Consider the following 13,830-nt stretch of genomic DNA (forward strand, 5'->3'; position numbering starts at 1 on the left):
ATTTTCAGGGTAATACAATTCAAGTCACAACAAAGACGTGAAGGCCTCACGTTTGTAAGGGAGGAAAAATGCATTTTAGTCGTACAGCCCTAACTTTTACTTGACCCAAGGCCAGCAAGAAAATGTTTCTTTTTATTTATATATATTTTTTCTTTGGTGACAATTTGGTGTTTCTGAACGCTAGGGGCTCCCGGTTTCTCTGGTTTGAGAGCAACTTTTCCTTTTAGGACTTTTTTTTTTTTTTTTTTGAAGGGGGTGGGGGAAAATGTGGCCTTAATTATCCTACGTCTTAGGCAGCTTAAGGAAGGGGCTGTGCTTTCAGAATCCCATCCGAGCCAAGTAAGGAGGTCCCTCTTTCTCTCTCCCCCCACGTCTTCTCTTTTTAAAGGACCTCGTGAAATAGAAGTGCAGAAAACAAACCCAGGCGATCACAGCAGCAGCCGCCGCGGCAGCAGCACCAACAGCAGGAGGAGCAGGAGGAGCAGGAGGAGGAGGAGGAGCAGGAGGAGGAGGAGGCAAAGTTGGAGTTGGGGCTGGCGCTCCGGAGTTGCTGGACTCAGCGCAGCTCCCATTCATTAAGGAACCAGCTGCGGAGGAAGGTGGCCGAGCGCCCGCGCTGCCCACTCGCTCGCTCGCGCACTCAGACGCGCGCCAGCCCAGCGCGCCCCAAGCTGCGCAGCTCTGCAAAAGTTTCTGCTCGGGATCTGGCTCTCTTCCTCTTGGACTTTCGAACGATTTGGGGTTGAGAGAGGAAAGCAGAGGCGCGCAGGAGGAGCAGAAAACACCACATTCTGCAGTTGGAGGCAGGCAGCCCGGGTTGCACTCTCGCCGCCGCGCCCGGAGCCGGGGCCGACCGGCCACCCTCCGCAGCAGCCTCGGCCAGGAGGCGACTCGGGCGCCTGGGTGTGTGGCTGCTATTGCGGGACGTCTTCGCGAGGCGGGAGGCTCGCGCCGCAGCCAGCGCCATGCAAAACTACAAGTACGACAAAGCGATCGTCCCGGAGAGCAAGAACGGCGGCAGCCCGGCGCTCAACAACAACCCGAGGAGGAGCGGCAGCAAGCGGGTGCTGCTCATCTGCCTAGACCTCTTCTGCCTCTTCATGGGTGAGCCCAGCCCCGCTGTCCCTCCGCCCCTCGGCCCTCGGCGCGCGTCCCAGCCCAGCCTGGGGCCGCGCCGCGCCGCGCTGTCAGCTCCGGGGGGCCCCGCAGCCTTCCTGGGGAGCCTTCGCGCCGCCCGGGCCCGAAGCCCCCGCCCTCCCCGATCCCACCGACTTCCTGGCCTGTACTTGAGTGGGTCTGGGCATGCTTAAGCGTTCGTGGGCAACTGTTAAACCAGCTCGATAAAAGTCGTCTCCAGGTTGGAAGCCCGGGCGGAATCCCGCGGAAGGTGTGGGTTAGTCCTTTTAGCGTAGGGGAAGTTGGTTGAGCCGTGCTCTAGGGCCAGCGTATAGCTGGTCGCCCTCCATCCGAGTGAAATGGATCGCCCCGAGAGCCGGGCTCCTGCCTGGAGCCGGGCTGCCTTACCGCGGCTGTATGTAAACATCCAACCCTTCCGCCTTTGCTGCCCAGGCTCGCCAGACTGGCTAGCCGGCCTTTTCACTTGCTTCTCTCCTGGAGGTGCTCTCCCCGGGCTTGGTGCTGGGCACGGCTTCGGCAATCACTTGAGTGCCTACTGTGTGCCAGGTGGTAGGCGGCTTCACGGGCATCAGTTTTAGCTCGCCCACTCCCTGACTTGGTGCAGCAGGGATGATGAGCCCCATTTCCCTGATGGGCACGTTGAGACACTGGGAAAGCCAGCTGCGATCTTGTTTGGGGACCACAAATTTAATTGCACTCCCAGAAAGTTGAGGCGATGATCCATTTCTGTTTTCCAAGGTCGTTGGGAGCCACAGCTGGAAGAGCGGTGGGAGTTAAAGGAATTGGAGTGGGAGAGTGAGGAGGATTTATGAACTCGGTAGGGGAGGGAGAAAGGGCTTCACACGAATGAACAGGACTTCCAAGGTTGAAGTCAGCCTAGGATTTTTTTTTTTTTTTTTTTTAAAGCGAATCATGGTGTAATGGAAAGCGCACAGTACTTGTCATCAGAACACTGCCGCTCTTGCCACTTGCTGGGTGTGCCACCTAACTGCCTCATGGGCCTCAGTTTCCTCTGAGTTGAATGAGTGGGTTGAAGTAGATGCTCTCCGAGGCCCCTTCCTGCATTAAGAACTCGGATCTGGTCCAGGAGCTGTTCTGCCAACTCTGCTAACTGAAGAAACATCTGTGTTCCCAATTCAGTTTCCTTAAAATAGAACTCCTGCACGGAGACCTAAGTCCCCTTTGAAATGGATTTGTCCATGCAGATTTTGCAGACCGGAGACTTCTTAGGCTGGAGTTACACCTCCCTGGTGTTCATGACTCTTGCTGTAGCACTGTCCTTATTGTGCAGTGTCCTCTTGATGGTCCATAGTAAAGAAAGATAGGATTCTTAGAGTTTAAAAATAAGGACAGTCCCCTTCAGATAAGGAGAGACAGCTGAAGGTATAATTGTGTTCTGTGGAGGAGTGGAAGGGAAGAAAGGTCACTGTAGTTCAGGTGGCACATCCCATTTCCACATCTCTCAATATTAATTCAACATTAAGATGCTATGTAAAGGAATTGTCACTGGGGGGCCTACCTTCCTGAAGGCAGCTGGCTTATTATCATGCACAGTGGGACAGATTACTACTTAAAGTCTTGTAATCAAGCTGTTGAATTTTTAAAAGACCCTCCTTGGTCCTAGGGGAGTATAAGGAAGCACTAAACACATGGAAGCTGTTTGCTGTAAACTTGACTGGAACTCCCTGTGTTTATTCAGTGTGTTTTGTTGGTGGCAGGGAAAGCTCTTTCTAGACTGCCTGTGCAGGATACTCTCCTACCTCCTACTTTGTGATTAAGAAAGCAGAGCTAGAACATGCTTGACAGCCTTTGTACAATTTCCTTTCCACCCTTGTGATTTCAGAAGGCAGTCCCAAGAGGTGGTGTCTTATGAAAGGGAAAAGGAAAGAGATGTAAAGGAATTTGCAAAAAGACACACCCATCAGCTATAGTTTAGCCAGGGATGTAAAAACCCAAGCTACTCTGTTGTACATAGAAGGTGTAAAAAAGGTGTGTGTGCGTGCATACATGTGTGGGCACACGCACATGTCACTTCTTCATTTGCCCCACCTATCTTCCATCCCCCCAAAGCTACTATTCTAACCTGTTGATTATATTTATTCACTGTTGGTCCTATGTTTGAACAAAATGATTTTGTTTATCTCCAAAAAGCAATAAGCTGTCACGACCACGTATTTTTATTATAGAGGCACATAGCTACTTGTTTTAAGGGGTGCTTTGCCATTAAAACCATGGCAACATTTTCAAAGTGACTTATTGATCAGTGTCTCCCCTGAGCACAGGCCAATCACAGTATCGCTAATTAAATGTCTCTTAAACACCTTTAATAGGAAAAATTCTTTGCAAGAGAAACATTATTTAGGTGAGATATTTATGCAGGAGAACTCTATCTGGCTTCCAAAAGAAAAATTAATAGTACAACATGTGATTTTAATATTCCACACATCACTGTCCTAAAAAAAATTGTTTCCACTTTTTGCCTAAGACCGTCAGTATGATTTAATTTTTATATAGTTTATTGATCATATGGTCTGGATTACAGAGCACTAATATATTAAGAAGAGAGACAGTTTTCTGTTTCTTCTCCCACAAGAATATACACCAAGCTTCATCTAGTATCTGGAAAAAATAAAAGTTGATGTGCTATGTCAGTGTTATGTAAGTGGAAATATGCAAGTAGTTTAACTTGTTTCACATACCTTTTTAGAACGTTAAATTCTTGGTGAAAAGACAGAAGTCCACTCTCGTTGGAAAGCCAAGACAATCTGGTGTCAAATAACACCAGTGGGAGTTTACCCTTCATTGGACAGCTATCTTTGCAGATTAATTGCTTTTAAATACAGTTATGAATCTTTGCGTGATAGGTTTTTCTGAAATTGATTTTGTTTTCCTTTTAATTAAGTAATGTTTATCACCTCCTGGTTGTTGTACATTGATTGTGGTGGATGGGTTACAGGAGAGCGACAAACAATTCCCAGGTAAGAAGGGAGGAACAATTATTGTCTTTCTAAGCTCTGTTAGTCTCTTTTTTATATAAATTCATATATACACTCTTTAATGCAACCCCTATGAATAGATTATCTCCGTTTTATAAACCAGAAACCATGTCTCAGAAAAGGGAAGGATAGATTAACAGTGAAGTCAGTTTGAATTGATCCCCAATTCTCAGTTTAGCGTGAGTGGAGTCCTTTCCCCCATCTGAAGAATCTTGAAATTGAGGTTCTCATCAGAAAATTCTGAAGCTCAGTTTGCAGAAAAGTTCTGCGTCTCCAGATTTCCCAGTTACCCATTTGCAACAAAGCAGAAAAATAAAGTTGGTCCCAGTCTTCCGGTCAGTGAAACAGAATTTGGGTGGTCAGCAACCATGCTATTTAATTTGGTCGCTCCACCACGTTTTTGGATGTTTTTTGATTTCCAACTAAATGGTTGAGCTAAAATTCTAGAACTGGTTCTATATATGGGATACATAGAGTCATAATTTATTATTATTTACTTTTAACAGTGAGAGAAGGGCAGCATGGTATCTTGAAAAGAGACACTTAGAAGCTTCAGGTTTCAGGTTGGCCAGTTGCGTTGTGTGGATGAGTTGGTTTTCTGTGTGTCTCAGTTTTTTTCCATCTGCAAAATGATTGTGTGGTTTTATGTCTAATGTTGCCGTTAAACATGCGGTGACCAATTTCTAGTAGAGGCTTGACATTAGAGACTTGACATATGCTGAATGTCTGCCTTATGCATCTACTCTGCTGAGCTCTTCATTATATATTAGCTCTGTGAATCATCACGAACTAGAGACAGGCATTAGAGTCTTGTACTGCCACTGCACTGTACAGCTTTGGAGAAATTCATTAAAATTTTCTGAGTCTCAGTTTCTTTATCATTGCAAAAAAGGGAAGGAACTAGACCAACTTTCAGTGTCCTTCTAGCTCTAACAATTTTATAAGCCTAGGCTGGTAGATATTGTGATGTAGAAACCTACTCACTGCCTCTCGTGGACCATTTGTCATTAATTGAATTGTTATATATGTATGACCAAAGAATTGATGTTGAAAATTAGCTTAAGTTGCTGTTAATTCTGGAGGGGAGGTAAGCATTGCTTTTATTAAGGTTAAGGCAATACCATGAGAAACTGATAAGGTTTTTCCTTGGCTAGATGTGTCCTTTCACCTACTTCCTGAAATTTATATATTTTCATTAATCAACTGGTAAACTGCCTAGCCAACCATCCTACACAGATGAAAATAAAGAAAAGAGCCTCAGTTGGGTACAGTGGCTTACTCCTGTAATCCCAGCACTTTGGGAGGCAGAGGCAGGAGGATTACTTGAGCTAAGGAGTTCAAGATCAGCTTGGGCAATATAGTGACACCTTGTCTCTACAAAAAAATCAAAAATTAACTGGGCGTGGTGGTGCAAGCCTGCAGCTGTAGCCTCTCTTCTTGGGAGGCTGAGGCAGGAGGATACCTTGAGACTGGGAGTTGGAGGCTGCCCTGAGCCGTGATTGTGTCACTGCACTCCAGCCTAGGATGATTTAGTAGGTAAGCCCTGTTGACTTTTCTAGTATGGTTAAAAACTTTTTCCTCACTGTCCAAAATGGTTAGGGTGTTTTTTTTTTTTTTGTCTGTTTGTCTGTTTGTTTTTTTGAGACAGAGTCTTGCTCTGTCACCCAGGCTGGAGTGCAATGGCGCGATCTTGGCTCACTGCAACCTCTGCCTCCCGAGTTCAAGCGATTCTCCTGCCTCAGCCTCCTGAGTAGCTGGGACTACAGGCGCGAGCCACCATGCCTGGCTAATTTTTTGTATTTTTGGTAGAGACAGGGTTTCACCGTGTTAGCCAAGATGGTCTTGATCTCCTGACTTTGCGATCTGCTCGCCTTGGCCTCCCAGAGTGCTGGGATTACAGGTGTGATTAACCCTTTTGATTGCCTGTCAATTTTAGATTCTGCCTTTACCGTTTCCTGTGCAGTAGTTTGGGCTAGGAAGCCCAGTTGGTCATAGCGTGATGCTAATGAGACCATAGTCAAGGGCTTCTTCCCTGTGTAGGCAGTTATATTTATGGAGAAACCCTGTCCTTTGTGTCAGTTCAATCCAGTACACATTATTTGAGGAGTAATACTTTATTTTAGGGTTGCCTATTACACCAGTATTTCATAAACTCACCTAACATGGGGCCTATCTGGTATGAAATACAGATTCTTGGACTCTTCTCCAGGATATTCAAATTCAGCTGGCTTTGAGTCAGGACCTGGGATTCTGTATTTTATAAACACTGCTGGTGATTCTTATCAGGCCAATTTTAGAATCACTATGTTGTTTAACAGCTGATATCTTAAGGGCAATTTAATTATGTAGTGGGCTTTTTGTCCCTGTACTGAATGTTCTGGCATTTTCTGCATTGTTAGGTTGTCTTTACTTTTTTGTTTGTTTGTTTGTTTGTTTGTGACCAGTGCACTTGTCTTTTTCAGAAAAGGTAATCAAGCTTGCTAGAATTCTTTCGAACGGAAAATTACCTCTGGGGGCAGACCTGAAGGTGTCCTGTGACTTTCAGTGCAAAGACTTGGTGTTGTTTCTAAAGCCAAGAGGCTAAAATCTTTATGTATTTTCTGGTTGTAAACCGAACTCTACGTAGTTGAAGTTGCCAGCCATGTGACCCCTTTGGATAAATGAGGTGTTAATTTTAAATATTTTCTTCTGAGATATTGAAGTTTGTGCATGAGTGCAAGGTGAAGCAGGAATAAATTAGATTCCTAAATAAAGCCTTTAGAAGATAAAATAAGCTTAGCAAAGTAGTGTAGAAACAATACAAGCTTTGGATTTCCCCAAATCTGAGTTTGAATCCTGACATAAAGCTAACAGCCACCTTTTGCCAACGTGTAATTTGGGCAAAAATTATTTAACCTCCTCCAGGCTTTAGTTTCCTCATCTGTAAAATAAACAAGCCTGGTAATACCTGTTTGTTGTGAAACTCAGGTAAGATAATGAATCTAAAAGCATTTTGAAAAGTTCAAAGTCACATTATCATCATCAGGTAGGAATTAAGTTGCTATTGTTCTTCATAGAGTCGAATTTTCATTTTCTTCCCAGTTTTCTTACTCCTCGATGGTTCTATAAAATCCTCTTTTATATCTTGGCAGCATAGTTGCCTGAACTATATTAAGGAAAAAGATTCTGAGAAGAATCCCAAGAAAACACCAAGCAGAGTGGACACAAATGTTTTCCATTAGCTAAAGGAAAGCAGTGGCAGGTTTCCTGACCCTTTCTGGAAAAGTCAAAGTGCAGGAACCTCAATAGGCTTTGGTGGTTGCATTCTTCTCCTTTGAAAGGGAGAAGGCCATATTATCTTGAGAGAAAGACAGATAGGCCTTAGGAAGGGTGGGAGAGAATTTAGACACATGGTCTGTTTTAGGGTCAGCTCTTACTTATGTCATTCATGTCATTCAACAGCCCAGAGGAAAACCTAACTAAAAAGAACAGCAAGGCCAGGCATAGTGGCTCACGCCTGTAATCCTAGCACTTTGGGAGGCTGAGGCGGGTGGATCACCTGAGGTCAGGATTTCGAGACTAGCCTGGTCAACATGGTGAAACCCCATCTCTATTAAAAATACAAAAATTAGCTGGGCATGGTGGCGCTTGCCTGTAAATCCCAGCTACTCCAGAGGCTGAGGCAGGAACCAGTTGGCAGAGGCTGCAGTGAGCCGAGATCATGCCACTGCACACCAGCCTGAGTGCTAGAGGAAGACTCTCTCTCAAAAACAACAACAACAACAACAACAACAACAAAAGAACAGCAATGATTGGAAATGATCCAAATGCTGGTCATCTAGGGGACCCTCTGTATTTGCTGAGGAAGGAAGGCACTGAGCTAGGCTCCCATATTTATTATACAGGCCAATCATGTGATATAGAGATTAGATCCCTTTTATAGATGAGGGAACTGTAGCTCAGAGATGTTAAGTAACTTGCACAAGGGTACCCAGCTAGAAAGCAGGCACCAACTTTTCCAGAACTCTTGTCAGTTTACCTTGCTGCCCCACTTTTCGATGCAATTAATGCACTCAAGGCAGTCTTTTTCATTTCTTTCCATTTCGTTTATTTCAGAGTCTTAACTCAAGGATATTATTGGGCCATGGAGTAGACAGAGTAATATGTAAATAATTGCAAAGCAGCTTAAAGTGTGATGAATAAGCTTCTCTGTAGACATAATAAAGAGAATACCATTGGAGCAATTCCTCATCACCTAGATTCATGGAATCTTTAGAATTTGGAGGTACCTTGGAGATTTCATTAACAACAATACCAAGGTCATTTTTTAATGTCAGTTAGAAAAATAGGCCTTTTTGAGCTGGGGAAGGGAGAGAGCTGTGAGGGGAATAGCACAGGCTTTGGAGTCAGATTGGAGTTTGCTCACTATTATTAGCCATAGAAGCTTAAGCAAGTTTACTTGATCTCTGTGAGGCCTCATAAATCCTCATTTATGAAATGAGATTCTGTGTGGTGGGGACATGTCTAGTACAGTGCCTGGCACATAGAGACACTCAAGAGGTAGTTGCTGCTGTCATTATTGTCACCACGTCCTGGTCAGTGCCCTTGGTTCACAAACAGGAACTGGAGGTCTTGGTTGGTTAGTTAATTGTTCAGTGATAGTGAAAGAGCAGGACCTAGAACCAAGGTCTTGCCTTTCTACCATTCTGCTTTTCGGATGTGTTCTTGTTGATGTGAAATTTGATATTATTCACGAGGTAGAGTTCTCCGGAGCTCGCTCTCTCTCCTTCCTGCGTCAGTAAAAAAAAGAACAAGAGAAACAGGTTTAACTTTTAATCCATATCAGTGGATGTTGGCTGAGTGAAGCCAAAGACACATGGGGCAAATGTGAAGGACTAGGCAGTGTTTTGATATATTACTTTTCTTCAAACTGGTATTTTTTCAGGAAAGTGCTTATTACCAAGATCACTGCTGAATGATTTGAGCTGGAACAGTGCCACCTTTTTCCAATGATGTATCTCAGGGGAGAAAAAAGAGAATCATGTTTTCGAAGTTTTTGCTTTTTATTCTATTTATTTATTTATGTATTTTTGCTTTTTAAAAGGCTCTCAACAAATTCTCCTTATTCTCATGTGACTGAGGATGAAACAGTCTCAGATTAAACAGGCTTCTCATGGTCATGCATTAATTGTCAGTGCCAATGTTCAAAAGAAGGCTAGGTCAGGTTCTTGAACATTCTCGTAAAACTATTCTTCCCTTAAGTCTGGGTTAAATTATAAATTATGATCTACATTTAAATTCCCAAATTTAAAACAAACCAAACAAAACAACACACATCAGACTCTTTTGGAAACCTTTGAAAGCAACTTGATTTCTTGTGTGCTTTGAAAGTATATATTGCAATCAGGGTATTGGTAAGTGTGTTTTTGAGGTTTGTCACAAATTAACAAAATTATATGCCTAAAGAGTTTTGCAGAGAAATGCAAATCATTGTAAGCGCCTTGTCATAATAAGTAGTGTGCTTTGGTTCCTGTTTATGTATCCCTAAAACACATAATACATATGATTACATTGACACGAAGGAAGCCATTCTCATTGATGGTTTCTTTGTATCTAGCCCCCAAATTAGTTTGTGGTGTCAATCAGTATAATTTCTAGAGAGCCTATTAAGCCTGTGTTTGTACCTGTCTTTCAGGTATAAGCCTTGTCTTCTGCAGATGATTCTTGAGCACCTACTATGTGCCAGGCCCCCGGGTTTCCGTGGCCTTAAGGAATTCCCAGGCTGGTGAAAGGGAAACAGGCTTTCCCCAAATGACAAACACTATGTAAGTGATGACTCTGGAGCCTTAGGGGAGGGCCTATTCTAGCAGCACAGTGAAGAGTGATGAAGCCTGCCTGAGGGTGTGGAGCTGGGTCTTGCAAGATAAATAATACCTCACAAGCCAGGAAGAGGGAGAAAGTATTGCAGCAGAGTGAAGCACAGGTGCTGAGACTTGGAAGCAGGGACCTATTTGGGAAGGGTGAGTAGCTGGAGGCTGGAATGTCAATATTGTGTGTTTGCATTGTGCAGCGGAAGAAAGGAGGTCATTGGAGATGAGGCTGGAGAGATAGGTTAGAGCTAGACTATGAAAGGGGACTGGGTATGGCAGGCAGCTAAGGAATTTGAGCTTTATTTTGGTGAACCAGGAGAGCAAATGGAGTTTTCTTTTTTCTTTTTCTTTTGGAAGATTTCACAGAGAAACCTACCACCTAGGAGTGAAATTGCTGGATCCTATGGTAATTCCACATTTACCTTTTTGAGGAACTGCCAAACTGTTTTTCATAGTGGCTGCACCATTTTAGAAATATCTTAAGGTGGCAGGGCGCAGTGGCTCACACCTGTAATCCCAGCACTTTGGGAGGACGAGGCAGGCAAATCACGAGGTCAAGAGTTTGAGACCAGCCTGGCCAACATAGTGAAACCCCATCTCTAATAAAAATACAAAAAATTAGCTAGCTGTGGTTGCAGGCACCTGTAATCCCGGCTAAGCAGGAGGCTGAGGCAGGAGAATCACTTGAACCTGGGAGGCAGAGGGTGCAGTGAGCCGAGAGAGCCATTGCACTCCAGCCCGGGTGACAGTGCGAGACTATATCTTAAAAACAAAACAGAACAAAACAAAAACTAAACTAAAGGCTACTTATAATATGTAAGAAAAACACAAGAGTTTTGTAAAAGACCTTTGGAATGAACATATTTCATGAAAAGATTGGAGGAGGGAATGAATCTAATCTTATTCGGGTTTGGGAGAGATGACTGGATTTGAGAGTAGGCAAATGGGAGGCAGAGGCGCAAAAGACCAGTGGGGTAGCAACTGCAAGCTGAACCGAGGGTACTGTGGCGGGAGCAGAGAGGGCTGGATAAGAAAGACATGACAGGTATTTCCTGAACTCCAGGTTGGGAGCCTCTGAACTATGGTGAGGCTACTCCTTCTAGAAACACTTTAAATGCAGGATTTATAGGAGATTTACGAAATCCATTAGTAAATGCTTCTTTATGTGCATAGCCTTATTATGAAGACGAGGCTATGAGTTACATTCTTTTGTTGTTGTTCTGGACTTCTTTAATTTCTCAAATGCCCCTTAAAATAAGTGGGCTACAAATCCTCTTGGCTTAGAGAAAGGGTTTTTCCTGGGTTGCAATGGTATTTTTTTCAAAGAGCTTTATTGAGATATTCACATACTATGCAATTCATTTATTTAAAGCACACGATTCATTGGTTTTTAATATCTTCATGGTTAGGTAACCACCACCACAACCAATTTTAGAACATTTCATCACTGCAAAAAGAAACGGTACCCACTACCAATCTCTCCCATTTTTCCTCTGCCTTCCCACATCTTACAGCAACCAGGAATCAAATTTCTTTCTCCATAGATGTGCTTGTTCTGAATATTTCATAAAAGTATAATCATATGTGGTCTTTCGTGACTGGCTTCTTCTGCTTGGCATACTGTTTTTAAGGTTCATTCATATTGCAACATGTATCCTTCATTTCTTTTTATTGTCAAATAATATTCCATTATATAGACATACCACATTTCATTTTTACCTTCACCACTTGATGAACATTTGGGTGATTTCCACTTTTTGGCCATTATGAATAGTGCTGCTATGAATATCCATATAAATTCTTTCAGTTCTCTTGGGACTATATACTTAGGCGTGGAATTCCTGGATCATATAGTAACTCTATGTTTACCTTTTTGAGGAACTGCCAAACTGTTTTCCGTAGTGGCTGCACCGTTTTAGAAATACTTTAAGATTGGGCCGGGCGCGGTGGCTCACGCCTGTAATCCCAGCACTTTGGGAGGCCAAGATGGGCGGATCACGAGGTCAGGAGGTCGAGACCATCCTGACTAACACGGTGAAATCCTGTCTCTACTAAAAATACAAAAAATTAGCTGGGCATGGTGGTGGGCACCTGTTGTCCCAGCTATTCGGGAGGCTGAGGCAGGAGAATGGCGAGAACCCGGGAAGCGGAGCTTGCAGTGAGCCTGGATCGTGCCACTGCGCTGCACTCCAGCCTGGGCGACACAGCCAGACTTCGTCTCAAAAAAAAAAAAAAAAAGAAAAAAGAAAAAGAAATACCTTAAGATTAATGCAAATATGTAAGGGAAACAATGCCAGAATTTTCCGGAAGATTTGGAATTAACATATTCATAAAACCACTAAAGTGATACTTTGTTTTTAGAGGGATTTTTCACAAAGAAACACGATTTGAATCAGTTTAGTGGTGCCGCTGGGTTTAAGATGAGTGAGCAGAAAACAATAAGCTGACTGGGAAATCGATGCTGGGTGGTCAGCTAGACCCGCTCACCCACTGAGTAGCGCTTCCACAAAGCAGGCTGTAACGTACAGACTCTTGTCTCCGCAGAAAAAAGGATGGATCTTCAGAATAGCTTGGAAACAGTTAAACATGCAAATAGTAAAACCTATATATCCCTAGGATCTGCTTTACAGTATTTTAAAGGCATGAAACCGAAACCCATCTATTCAGTTCCTGTTTAGGCTGATTTTTTCACCCTTTTCTCCCCTCTGGATATATGGCTGTTGATCTATAGTTGTCATCTTAGGGACTAAAATTACCATGTATCTTTTAGACTCAGGTGCTGGGTGCCAAGAAATATTAAAGAATATAAGACACAAATACAAATCCTGAATAATGAGTTGAGCTATAAATGCACTAAAAAATCAAGTTGTAAGTGTGTGAAAATTAAATCTCAAATATTACAAAAAGGTGAGGAAAAGGGATCCACATTTATTGTTAGGTGCTTCACATGCTATCTCATTTTAACCTTTTTAATAACAGAATAAGGGAAATGTTTAAAACCTGGTGTTGCAGCTGAGACAGGGTAAATGATTTGCCCAACTTCTTACAGCTGATATGTATTGGGGCTGGAATTTGGACTCAAGCTTGACTAAATAATGACCAGTGCTGACACTGATTGAGCGCTAGCTAGGTACCTCTCACCAGGTTAGGCAGCGTGTGTACATTCTCTTATTTGATCCTCCCAATGAGCCTATCAAGTACTTGTTACTATTGTCTCCATTTTACAGAATTGAGGTAAGAGAGGTTAAAAATGACTTACCAAAGGTGGTGCAGTGAGTGAGTCTGAGAGGTGGGGTCAGACATCTGCCTGGTGAGGTCATTCTTAACTACTAGGCCCTACTGCCTATATTCTCCACGTGTTTCTGCATCCCATGCTTTTCTCCATCACTCCATGCTGGCTTTCGCATTGGCAACCCCTGAAGCATCATCCAAAATGAGTTGGACTGGTGGTTCTCTGGACCTGTGGAGGTCTTTTAGGTCAATCATGGGGCATCCTCTGCTATTTTCAGTACTTCAGAAATATCTAGGCATACTGAACTTTCACCAGTGATTAACTTGTCAAGCCTAACTCATCAGCCTCTGCCTAGATTGGTCAAAGTATTAGCATGCTGTGTTTGTGATGTGAATGACAGCTGTCAGTTCACTCTGGTCTTGTTTATTTCTGCTAATCGTAAGATGAGACTGATACTTTTTGTGCTTTGATTAGCAAAAATAAATAAATGATGTGGAATATAGTTTACTTGGTAAGTACAGATGTCTTCTAGATGTGTCATAGAGGGGCAAGAATTAACCATGAGGGATTTTTGTGGGTGAAAAGGCGGGACACCCTAGAATGGACTATTAGCTCT

At 43.3% G+C, this 13,830-nt stretch overlaps 1 protein-coding gene across 1 annotated transcript in view; it reads left to right on the forward strand.

The window, feature by feature from the left end:
- The first annotated feature begins 409 nt into the window (after positions 1 to 409).
- PLPP3 (phospholipid phosphatase 3) overlaps positions 410 to 13,830 on the forward strand; it is an 84,182-nt gene continuing 70,761 nt past the window's right edge. The window contains exon 1 of the mRNA XM_005543252.5: positions 410 to 1,104. Coding sequence (XP_005543309.1) covers positions 966 to 1,104 — 139 coding nt within the window. The 5' untranslated portion in view covers positions 410 to 965. The remainder of the gene's footprint in view (positions 1,105 to 13,830) is intronic.

This window comes from Macaca fascicularis, chromosome 1 (assembly GCF_037993035.2).
Source record: "Macaca fascicularis isolate 582-1 chromosome 1, T2T-MFA8v1.1".
Classification (NCBI taxonomy): Eukaryota; Metazoa; Chordata; class Mammalia; order Primates; family Cercopithecidae; genus Macaca; species Macaca fascicularis.